This window comes from Nesoenas mayeri, assembly GCF_963082525.1.
Source record: "Nesoenas mayeri genome assembly, chromosome: Z".
Lineage (NCBI taxonomy): Eukaryota > Metazoa > Chordata > Aves > Columbiformes > Columbidae > Nesoenas > Nesoenas mayeri.
This window is the reverse complement of record NC_137542.1, coordinates 31,796,112-31,808,803: the sequence shown is the minus strand read 5'-3', so window position 1 is coordinate 31,808,803 and position 12,692 is coordinate 31,796,112. Positions and strand designations below refer to the sequence as shown.

Below are 12,692 nucleotides of genomic sequence, written 5' to 3'. Positions count from 1 at the left end.
GGCATATCAAGGGTCAGGTTTGAAAGTCTAGTTTGTAGTCTTCCCCATTTTACTCTGTCTTCTTAGATAACCCATTAGGAAGAATGCTTGGGACTATGGGTGTGGAGTTAGGTATTTATATCTTATAATTGTGCCATTTTAGATACACAGCTTATGCTATAATGACTAAGTCAAAATTTGTATTGCTGTATTGCTTTTTTAGGTAGAAAAAATGTAATAAAAATTATATGCATAAAGTGAAGTAACAATCTTAATGTGCTTGGAAATGAATGACACCTTGGTTGACCATGGTTTCTATTCTTAAAGGAATCCTTCATTTTTTCTTTAACCTAACTTTTGTCTTCATTATTTATCAGTCTTGAAGTTTAATTGATTTTATCAGATGCATTTATATAGTGCATAATATTACCCTGAGATGACTTCTCTGGACTTTAAAAGGCTTTTATTTCATATCAGGCCAGCGTATGATATTAACTTTATTCCTATTGTCAAGCTACCACTGATATTTATTGATAGAAATGTGTCCTACATAGTAAAGTGGAAGTGCTTGAGTAAACTTAATGCATTTTAGCAAAACAGAAATACAATTTTTATTTACATATTCCAGACATGTTCACATCCTCTTCAGAATAAGACCTGAGGCTGACGTTAGACATCGCTTTACCATAGTGAGTGTGACAAAGAACTTCCCATATTTTGAGTAGAAAGCAATAGAATCACAGAATCGGAGAATGGTTAGGGTTGGAAGGGACCTCTGGAGATCATCTAGTCCAACCCACCTGCTAAAGCAGGTTCACCCAGAGCAGATCGCACAGGAATGTGTTCCCGCAGGTGTTGAATGTCTCCAAAGAAGGAGACTCCACAACGTCTCTGGGCAGCCTGTTCCTGTACACTGGCACATTCAAAGTAAAGAAGTTTCTCCTCATATTCAGATGGAACCTTCTATGCCTCAGTCTGTGCCTGTAGCTCCTCATCCTATTGTTGGGCACCACTGAAGGGAGTCTGGTCCCACCCTCTCGACATCTATCCTTGTGATATTTATAAACACTGATGAGATCCTCTCTGAGCCTTCTCTTCTCCAGGCTGAACAGACAAAGCTCTCTCGGTCTCTCCTCATAAGAAAGGTGCTCTGGGCCCCTAATCATCTCTGTAGCCCACCACTGGGCTCCCTCCAGTAATTCCTTGTCCTTCTTAGACTCGGGAGCCCAGCACTGGAAACAGTACTCCAGGTGCAGCTTCACCACTGGGCTCCCTCCATTAATTCCTTGTCCTTCTTAGACTCGGGAGCCCAGCACTGGAAACAGTACTCCAGGTGCAGCTTCACCATGGCAGAGTAGAGGGGGAGGATAACCTCTCTCGACCTGCTGGTCCCACTCTTCTTACTGCATCCCAGTATGCTTCTTGGCCACAAGGGCACATTGCTGACTCATGGTCAACTTGTTGTCGATGAGAACTCCCAGGTCCTTCTCTGCAGTCCTTCTGTCCAGCAGATTCACCCCTAACCTGTACTGGTGCCTGGGGTTGTTCCTCCCCAGGTGCAGGACCTACACTTACCCTTGTTGAACTTCATCAGATTCCTCTCTGCCCAGTCCTCCAGCCTGTCCATGTCTTGCTGAATGGCAGCACAGCCTTCTGGTGTGTCAGCCCTTCTTCCCAGTTTGGTATCATCAGCAAACTCAGTGAGGGTGTGCTCAGTCTCTTCATCCAGGTCATTGATGAACAGGTTGAACAGGACTAGACCTAGTACTGACCTCTGGGGAACCCCACTAACTACAGACCCCCAACCAGACTCTGCACCATTGAGCACAACCCTCTGAACTCTGCCATCCAGCCAGTTCATGATCCATCTCACCATACATTTATCCAGCCCACACTTCCTGAGCTTGCCTATGAGGGTGTTGTGAAAGATGATGTCAAAAGCCTTGATGAAGTCAAGGTAGACAATGCCCACTGCTCTTCCTTTGTCTACCCAGCCAGTCATACCATCATAGAAGGCTATCATGTTGGTCAAACATGATTTTTCATTGGTGAACCCATGCTGACTAGTCCTTATAACCTTTTCTTCCTCTGCAAGGAGTTATACACATTGCACTTGCTGAACAGGAGAGGCTGCGGGGATGTGTTGCACAGTGGCTCAGAAGCGCAGAGCTGCTGGAGGGAGGTGGAAACACGGTTGTGTTCCCCTCGGTGAGTAGCTGGTAGAGTTAGCCAACCACATGGGAAGACTGAATGCAACAATCTACATAAAAATGTAAAAACAATGACTGTGGAAGGGATCTCTGCACATGACCTAGTGCAAGCCTTATTCTGAGCAGGACTAGATCACATTGCTTAGGGTGTCTTGCAAAAGGGTGATATGCCCACTACTAAACACAGCTTTATGAAAAAACGTGACCTGTCGCTCAACAGCTTTACTTTCTTCTCCCACAGAAATTTGGCTGTGATGGCATATTAGGATCTCTGGCTCGTGAAGATCATTGTGGTGTATGCAATGGTAATGGAAAGTCATGCAAAGTTATTAAAGGTGATTTTAACCATACCAGAGGAACTGGTAAGTCTGTTTATATCAAATACTCAGGAAACCAGTAGCTGTTTAATTATTTTGGGCACTGGGAGCTTTGAAAAGCTATACTGCTTAAAATTACACAGTTCCTTACAAGAACTTCAGAACTACTTGTCTTTTTTTTAAGGTAAGAAGGCATTTAAGAAAAGAATGCGTGAGTATTTTTAAATTTAATTGTTGCAAAATTATTGCAAGTTGTATCAATACAAAATTAAGGAATTATCTAAACTATCTTCCATTAAGACACAGTATTTCACAGAAAAGCCTGATTAAAAAAAAATCTGTGAAATAAAATGTATATTTTTAGTAAATTAATAATCTGTAAATACTTATAGCCTTCAGATTCATTCAATGTTCATCAAAATAAATATCAAAATTATGATCTATTACCTAGAGTAATGTCATTAAACCAAAGCCAGGCAGGGGAGAACATAAAGAAGACTATGTGAAGAACTCTTATATCTTTTCATTAATCATTGTTTTGTATTAATAACATATAATTAAAAGTGAACAGATTTTCTGATGCAGAATGAATATGAGGTTTTCAAACACTGCTGTGATCTGCTCTTTGAATGAGAATAATTGACCTGCTCCAGCAAAATGGTGTTGACAGAGAGCTGAAATCCTAATGTGAGCCATGCACCCTGTGTACCTTCTCTCCAAGAAAAGTCTTCTCTTTGCAACAGTTTGGCCAGCTGCTTTCACCATTTGTTTGCCATTACATTCTTGGTTTCTTGAGTAGAATATGTGCAGAATTTCAAGACAGTAAGTAAAACACATCAAAAAATATTGTAATTAGAAGCGAACAGTATAACTTTGAGAAATCAAGGGCTTCAATGCATTATACACTGCAGTATAGTACTTTAGAGAAAAAAAAAAGTTAGGCATAGTCTTCAGATGTTTATGTCTGGCCTTATCTCTTAAGCTGGCCTATCTCTTAAGCTGAAGGTCATGTAGAGCAGGCATTCCAAACCACAGATGAGTGTGGAGGACTTAAAAACTACAGAGACGGCAGCTGCTAATAGAAAGAACAGTGTGTCAGCTCTCTTTTATAACTAATGTGAATATCCATACACTTTCCATTTTATTCAGTGTTCTCTGTCAACCCACAATATTGTGCTATTGCCCTCTAAACTACTCTGCAAGCTATTTTCCTTCTCAAGAAACTAGACTGTCAGCAACACACTTTCTAGTGTTATTAGCTCTTAAGGAAAATGAAGATAAATAATGCAGCAATTTACCTTTCATGTTTCAGAATTATTGAAAAGGTGTTGTAAATGCTCAGTAGTTTGTTATAGAACATTAAATAGCTACGTAGTGTAAAATCTTGGTTTATTGTCCACTTTTTGAAGTTCACAAAAAAATCTAAAACATGTTCCTGTTTGTTTATAACATTCCTGCTTGCACAGTGTTTTATACCTTCATTGCCTTTTCACCCCTTTTTACTTAAAACAAATTGATCAACATGTCTTAGTCCCATACTCCAAGGAAGCATTTGTAATGTAAAGCAAATAACTAATAAGTAGACTTCAAAACCAAAGGCATTTTTAATAGGGTTTTAATGTGTTAAAGAAAAAAGAGGGAGATTGACCACAAAATATTTAAAAAAAAAAAAAACCAACAAAAAACACAACAGTGGAAGAAAGTTTGAGTTTTAGTGCTATATCATTTGTCTTCATATGCTGAGTGAAGTTCAAATTCTTTTGTGTTCATCTGGTGGCAATGATGACACTAAGCTGTTTGGTCAGACACAACTTCATCTACTCCAGCCCCAACTTGCCCAGCCTCACTAGTTCTTGTTACTATTTACTTGCTATATTCCTTTAATTGTGTAACATGGTATATCTGTTCCACATAATGCACAGTTTCATAGCTTGTTTCAGCACATTGCAAGAACCATTGCTATATAAATTATAACCTGTTACATTTAGAAAGTGAAATGGGGAGGAGAAATTAAAAAACATGTAAGATGTACTTTTCTATACTTTTGTATTTTGTATAACTCAGGACATCTGGTCTTATTTCTAGGTTATGTGGAAGCTTTGGTGATACCTGCAGGAGCAAGGAGAATCAAAGTAGTGGAAGAAAAGCCAGCTCACAGTTATTTAGGTAAATGTCCTAAGTTTTAATGCTCATGTCCTGTTTTGTTCAGCACTAAAGAGTGCTGGCTAAACATGCTCTTGTGATCAAACAAAACTCTGAGGGGAAAAAAAATCCGTGAAATATACATCTAAAGAAATTTTGTAGAAATAAGAAAATAAAAGAATGGCTATAGCACCATTCTTTATATAGGTTTTATTTTGAACTTTTTTCTCATCTAATTTTCCTTATGAAAGGTTTCAAGAATGTATTTAGGTGATTTAAGAAAAATTATGCATACTTATCTTCAACATTTTCAATTTTTCATATGGAAAGTGCTAAAGAAAATACTTCACATTAAAACTAGTGAAAAGAGTTTTATGCTGACGTGTGAAATAGTTTCTGCTCAGACAACAAAAAAAGCTACACTGACCAACATATAAAAAATCACCAACAAAGTCAAACAAAAGTTCTAAAATTAGACTAAAAAAAGAGAAAATTATTTCTTGGCATTATTTTAAATTGTCTGAATGTTCCAATAGAAAGTTTAATCACAATGATTTTTTTTTTATTATTTTTTTTTCATTTATATAAAATTATCTTTCATTAAAAATAAATTCTCTTTTAATGAGCTCTAAAGCTGTTGTGTCAGAGTATAATTTGTTGCTGTTATTGTTATGGAGTTTAAGTGAATATATGAAATATCATAATTCTGTGCCTTGGTTAAGTATAAATTGAGAAAGACTTACTATGAGAAATAGGGCAATGAAATTTAAAATTCCCCACTTTGATCACTGCTCTTAGTTCTGCTCATAAGTCGTATCTGCATTTTAAGAAACTTTTTACTTGAGTGTTCTCAGTACCTCAATTAAGAGAAAGTTGAAGATCGTGAATCTTATTTATGACAGCTTAAGTGACTCTTGGTTTATCATGAGGTCTGTACCTGCCCTATTAAGATATCACAGGAGATTTAGAAATCTGCATTATTTCATTGTTTCCCAATGGACCACAGTTATGAATATGTAAGAATATCAAATTGGTAACTGAATTTTCATTGACATACTTTCTGAATTTTCCAATTTTTTTTTTTCACTCTGTGCCTATTGTGTTAACACAGTTGGGCAACAGAAATTTATTTTTAAAATGATGAAATAATAAATAAATATATTTGAAATAATAAATAAATATATTTAGGGAAAGTCATTCGTTTTTCGTGATTAGCCAACTGATTCATCCCTTACTTTGGAAAAGGCAAAAAGACTATAATGCTTTTTATGCTCATAAAATAATGTCAGTCATGCTGCTTACTTTTGAAATGTGCTAATTAGCACATAATCAGTTTGTAATGTCTTGTCACTTTAATTTTACTTTTGATTTCACTGATGTCAATCTGAATGAAAATCAGGCAGTATTTCACTGTAATATTTTTTGTTAAGCCTTTATGGAGAAACAGGAACAGGTCTGTTACAGCATTCTGAATTAAAATCTGTGTTGTTGCACTTTTTTTCTTTTTTACTAGTGGAAATCACTTAAACTTTCTACACTTATAGAAGATTTATTCTGAAAGCATAAAAGTCTGAATTGAGAAGGAGTAAACTTTTGAACAGGAACATTTTTGAATACAAGTAACACAATGAAAGTTTTGAGGAGAAGGCATAAACCTTTCATCTTAGAAACAATATTATTCAAAATATTTAATTAAAAATTTGAAATATAATACAGTTCAAATTGTCTTGTGTTTCTGATTTGTTTTCTATCTTATAGTTCTGTATGCTAATTTTATGTTATATAGTACTTTGTATTTCTTTTCTTGAAATTAGTTAATATAGGCCAAAACTATTTCTATTTTGTGAACTGTCATAAACACATTTTAGGATTAAGGTTTTTTTATATAATATAGCTCATGATATAGTTAATGATCGTATAATTAGAGATATAGTTGTAAACGCAATTTAATCCAGTGTACACTAAGAACTGTGGCTAACAAAGTAGAAGCTAATTTAAACTGCGGGAAGATTTGATCAACACAGATCAAATACAGAGGGAGTAAAAATAATGCCCTTCTCTGGATTTACGTTTTGGTTAGGAGGCAGAGTCAATACGATCTGGAATCTGCGATGATATTGCTAAAGTGATTGGTAAAGCTACAGCCCACATCAGGAGAATCATTGAGTGATTTAGCTATTGAAGCAAATCCTCAAAGGAGTTCTTCCTGAACACCTCACATGTCCTATTTATCTGAGGTATACCAACATACACCACAGTAACAGGAGCTCTGGCACCCTAGGAGAAAAGAGGAGGTATAACTTGCAACTGTATTTACTGAATCAATTGATCTATCAAGGTCTGTCCTGTCTCTTCTCCCCTGTGGGAAGGTAGGAGCAGTGGTATTGCCAAACAATAGGTATTCCTCTCTACATGTCAGAAAATGCATGAGACATTGTGATTCTTCTTTCCTCAGTAAAGTATTCAGGAATAGGAATTACTTGTAGTGGGTGGGGAGGGGGGAGTGTTTATTTAATTTGAGGCTATTCCTAAAGCGTATACTGGTTAATTTTTTTAATTAGAATTCATTGTTTTAAGAAAGAATTTTGAGATTTATTTTTAAAGAATAAACTAGCAGTGATAATTCTGTCTCCTTTGAACCCTGTTGACATGAGACTTGGTTCGTTGTCAGTTACTTTTAAAAAATATTGTAAGAACAGCTACGAAAAGTTGTTTCAAGTGTTATCTAGATTCCTGTGACCTAAGATAATGCATTTTTTGTTGCTAAGTTTTCTTTTATATTTGGCATTTTATTTATATCACATTCATATTTGTACAATGGTATAGGCAGGTCCGGGCCCCATAATGAATTAATGAGATTCGTTAATGGTATACAACTTTACAAGTCACTTACAGTCTAACACCTGAATTTTTTTTTTTTTTGTGCTAACGGGAAGTGAAAGAAATTATTTCTTTTCAGATTAACTAAAGATGTGGATTAGCTGTATCATTATTCTCAAATATGTGATCAAGCTGCTTCAAGTATATAGATCATTTGGACCTGCAATCTAACACTGCCTGACATTGTAATTGCCAATTCTCTTATAGATATCAAGTCCATAGGTGTGCTCTGTTCTTGTCTGACTTCCTTTATGAAATATGTTTCCTAGTAAAATAAAAGCATGTTGAAACACATTTTTGAGGAGGAGGGTGTGGGAAAGCAGTTGGGGTCTGACAAATAATGCAAAATTTTGAATCCCTCCTGTCTGATAGTACTAGCGGTTTTAAAAGGCCTTGGATCAAATTCTTAGACTATGTAATTTCTAATTTCAAGGGAAGGCAGTTGAAGGACCCATAGTAGAGAGCAGAGTCCACTGAGACTAGATTTTTTTTCCTTTCATATATAGAAGCCCATAGAAGATGGTTAATAAGTAACAACTTTTGAAACCGTTTTATATCGAGTTGGAACAAATACCGTCTATTAAAAAAAATAAAAGTATTGACTTCACAGAGCTGTCTTTGAAAAACAGCAGTGAATAGAGAGCTTATGGGTAAAAATTGGCAGCCGAGCTAACAAAGGAAATTTTGTGATTGGTGTATACGACAGGCTGCCTGACCAAGAGGAACCTGTTGATGAAGTGTTCTTACTTCAACTGCAGGAAGCATCGTTCTTGCAGGCTCTGATCCTGGGACTTGAATAACCCCACATCTTCTGGAAAATCAGCACAACAAGCTGTAAGCAGTCCCGGACACTCTTAGAGTGTATCAAGGATAATTTGTTAATCCATTTGATAGTCCAACCAGAGAAACAGTATCACTGGACCTTGTTGGTTGCATACCAAAACAGATGAACTATTTAGAGAGGTCAAGACTGGTGGCAGCCAAGGCTGCAGTGATCATGATAACTTGAGTGGAAGTGCAACAATGACTTCCTTGACAAAAGATACCAGTGAAAGTATTCACATTTAGAATTGAATTTCAGATTTATTTGTATTTGTCAGTTTTCATTAGAAAACTAAGGGCCATTCAAAATGACATTGTTTTGGCACTTTTCTGGAGACTGTGACTAAATTTTGCACAGAGCAAGAGGAGAACTTCACAATTCACAAAGATGTCAACTTCCCTCTTATTTTGTACAAATGCCTATTTGCTTAATCTCTCTGTAAAGTGTGGCAATTTCAACTTAAGCAAAAATTTCAAGGTTAACACAATGGTATAGTATTTTACAGTTTCCCATAGAAAACAATAAAATGATAGTAGGCACACATTTACCAAGTGGAGGAGCAGGACCAGGGCTCTGTTGTCCCCACTGAGCACTGGGAGATGCAATAGCTGAACTGTGAAATGTCTGTGGCTGTGTAGCTTCTTGTACCTCATTGAAACTGGAAGAGTGTATATCCCAGTTACAATAATTAAAGAATACATTGCACTCATCACCATAACTTAACTGTCATCATGATAATTGCTATTTTTTGCTCTGCAGAGATACACTTGTAATTCTCTGTGTTTTAGCACTGACGTCTCGATCTTGGTTACAGTTCCAGTAGGTTTTCCCAGTCTGAGCTTTCTTTGTAGATGTTTATTTTACAGCCTGAGAGAGGATACACTTGTGTGCTGAATTTTCTTCCTGTATCGCATTACTTGTACAGGAAATCCTCTTCTCTTGAAAGCTACGTGGAGTGGGAGTATGTGTGTGTGATGTGGAATAAAACTCAGTGAACTTGCTTACAATATCGGGTGTGACAGAGTCAAGATCAGAAGCTGGGCTGCCTGAGTCTGATCCTGAAGTTTAGGCTTGCAGATAACATCTCTTACTTCATCTAACCTCAGTGGCTCAAGTGAAGAATCTGACAGCAGAAAATGAAAGATCTGGCTTATTTCTGTCTTCTGGGGCTGGGATTCCAGTCCCATGCACATGTCTGCATGCTGTGGCACACACGTTCATTTTAAAGACAAGATGAAACGATGCAAGGTCTGCTGCTCTCCAGGGAGAAGATGCTGCTCCATCTGAGCAGCATGACCCAACTGGACCTTGGCGCTTTCAAGTACATTTGTTTTGTTTCTCCTCTGGAAAGAGGAGTGGCCCCTACAGTATACACACTATATAGAACTTAATTGCCATTGATAGTAGTATGTTTAAAAGTAAAACACAAATTTTTAAAGCTTGTAAAATCATTGGTTATTTTTACTACAGGGCTGTTCTACAGTGCTAATGGATTTTATAGTCTTAACATTTGTTGCATAGTGCTGCAGTAGTACGAATCAGTGGTGTCTTACCCAACTGTATTTTTGCCAGTCCATAGACCTGTTGCCATTGTTTTCCATGGAAACAAAACATAACAGTATAAATATGGATAGGAGAGAAGATGATTACAGGAGTGACTCACATTAATTTTCAACTTTGAAAACTAAATTTTGGACAAGGCTTAAACTGTTGAGGCTCTCTTGCAACAGTCTGCTGCCAAACATGCAATTTCAATGAAGAAGAATGTGTGAAACTTCTTGTCCAGTAGGTGACTTCAAGTATATCCCACTTCACTTGATTATTCAGACCTGATAAAATAAAAAAAAATAAAATAAAATAAAATAAAATAAAATAAAATAAAATAAAATAAAATAAAATAAAATAAAATAAAATAAATAAGATTACAAATCATTCACAGAAGAATCTACTCAGTTTACTATTGAAAATTAATATAAAATCATGTGTTCTCAATATATAAAATATATCTTACCTGACTTGAAGATGCTTTTGAATATAAAGCAGGCCAACAAGAGGAATGATTCAGCCAAAAAGAACAAGCTTTTCTTATTTGTTGAAGAATCATCTTATTATGTGGTGAATATGGATAAAATAAGAGTTTATGTAGGACGAGAGTAGTATTGTCACATTCTAAGGTGGAAAAAAAGACAAATGTAGTTATTAAAGGGGAAAGAATTCTGAACTAGAAGTTTTTTGAAGTTCTAGCCTAATTCTACATATCTTGAAGAGCGTCTTGTGAAAATTTTGTCTCTCGTGCCTTTATGGATTATAGAAACAACCACCCCAGAAATACAGAATGGTTGCCTTTGCCTTAAACTAATTTAGTCATCAAATTATTAATTATGCTGGAGCCTGTTAGTCTCTTTAAACATTAAACACTGGTGTTAACTTCAGGTAACATTAAACACACGTGGTTTTGCCACACGTTTCTTCCAGAAAATGTTTCTGAAGCATGTTCCTATTGTAGCTTATATGTAATAGTATCCATAAATTTTTTTTTTGCAGAGTTCAGTGATTTTCCCTGCTTGTTAAATTTTATAAACAGAAAGTGAAAGGAGGCCCAGATCACTACTCAACAGACACAATTTATATTGGTCTTTTTTTCACATATCTTGCAGCTCTTCGAGATGCTGGAAAACAGTCAATCAATAGTGACTGGAAGATAGAACATTCAGGAACATTCAATATTGCTGGGACCACTGTCCATTATGTTCGGAGGGGTCTCTGGGAGAAAATATCAGCCAAAGGTCCCACAACATCACCTTTGCATTTACTGGTATGATAATATGGATTGGGGTTTTTTTATCTAATTCTTATCATGTAGCATGGTAACTAATATTTTTTTCCAGGGTCCTAAATACATATACCTGCTTTTATATATCTATACACATACTGCTTACATATATAGCTCTGTCAGCCCACTTCTGAAAAAATGCATTTAAATCAGAGAATAATCTGTTGTTGAGGCAGGATGGAAGGCTGCAGTGTTCCTGCAAATGTCATGAAAAGCTGATGTGACACTTAAGGAGATTCAAATTAATGTCAGATGGTTTTTATCCTGGCTGACTAGAGCACAGCATCGCTATTTCAGGATTGCAATCACCAAGTTCTCCATGAAGGTGGAGAGTTTTAATGCATTCAAGTGTTGGGGAGGAAAAGCTGATAGCCACCAGAAGGAAAGGAAGAGGTGATGAGGAGGTACTCACAATTCAAAAATCCTTCAAAAGCAAGAAATTGTCTTGTATAACTAAAATAGTTTTAAATCTGATGCATCTAGGAAAGATCTCCTCTAATTAAGAACACTGAAATCACCAGACATAATTGCCCTCCAGATTTCTGGTGAACTTTGCTTATTATGGAGAGCTTTTTGACCTCTGTGTTAAGTAAAATAATTTTTCCCATTGTCTTGATTTAAATAATCTCATGGATTTTTTTCTACAAAATCCATTAGGAGGGTTGAAAGGCTATAGAGCAGGGGTGTCAAACTCATTTTCACCTGGGGCCACATCAGCCTCATGGTTGCCTTCAAAGGGGTGAATATAATTTTAGGACTATATAAATGTAGGTGTAGTTAGGGCATTAAGTCGTTCTGTTGTAGTTTTTAACATTATCTCCTCACAGTTTGAAGTTTGTTTTACACAGTGTCTGCGTACATAGGTAGGTTTTCCTTCTCTATATCTTGCAGGTGCTGCTCTTCCATGACCAGAGCTATGGTCTGCACTATGAGTACACAATCCCACTGGATCCTCTCCCTGAGAATCAGAGCTCTAAAGTACCAGAGCCTCTTTTCATGTGGACTCATTCTGGCTGGGAGGACTGTGATGCTGTATGTGGAGGAGGTAAAATAAAAGAAACACACACACATCTTAAAAATATATACGTATATACAATATGCGTGTATATACACAATACACATATGCGTGTATACAATACGCATACATATTTATATATATACACTGTGTGTATATCTCTCTCTCTGTCAATTTAAACACAAAGTATATTAATATTTAAGATTCGGATGGTCAGTGTTGTATATTTAATAGTAATATCCTTATTGTGGCTTGTAAGATTCCATGCAATGATGGACATACGTCAGTCTCATGCATTCTCAGTATATTAAAAGAGTAGCGATAACTCCAGGGAAAGATTCAAACCAGATAAAGTATGTAGAAAAAGATAGTAGTGAAGGAACAAAACCTACATTAGCAAAGCAAATTCTAGACACAGTTTCCAAGAAGAAATACAAGTGCAAGAACTAGAACAAGAATAGAAAGTTCATATGCATTCCCCTCTAGTTTTGGA

The 12,692-nt window shown here is 36.3% G+C and overlaps 1 protein-coding gene across 1 annotated transcript in view; it reads left to right on the top strand.

The window, feature by feature from the left end:
* ADAMTS19 (ADAM metallopeptidase with thrombospondin type 1 motif 19) overlaps nt 1-12,692 on the top strand; it is a gene marked incomplete at both ends in the record, with an annotated part of 147,877 nt that overhangs the window by 107,232 nt on the left and 27,953 nt on the right. The window contains 4 exons of the mRNA XM_080362911.1: nt 2,431-2,551; nt 4,592-4,672; nt 11,009-11,166; nt 12,076-12,229. Of these exons, the coding sequence (XP_080219037.1) occupies nt 2,431-2,551; nt 4,592-4,672; nt 11,009-11,166; nt 12,076-12,229 (514 nt within the window). The remainder of the gene's footprint in view (nt 1-2,430; nt 2,552-4,591; nt 4,673-11,008; nt 11,167-12,075; nt 12,230-12,692) is intronic.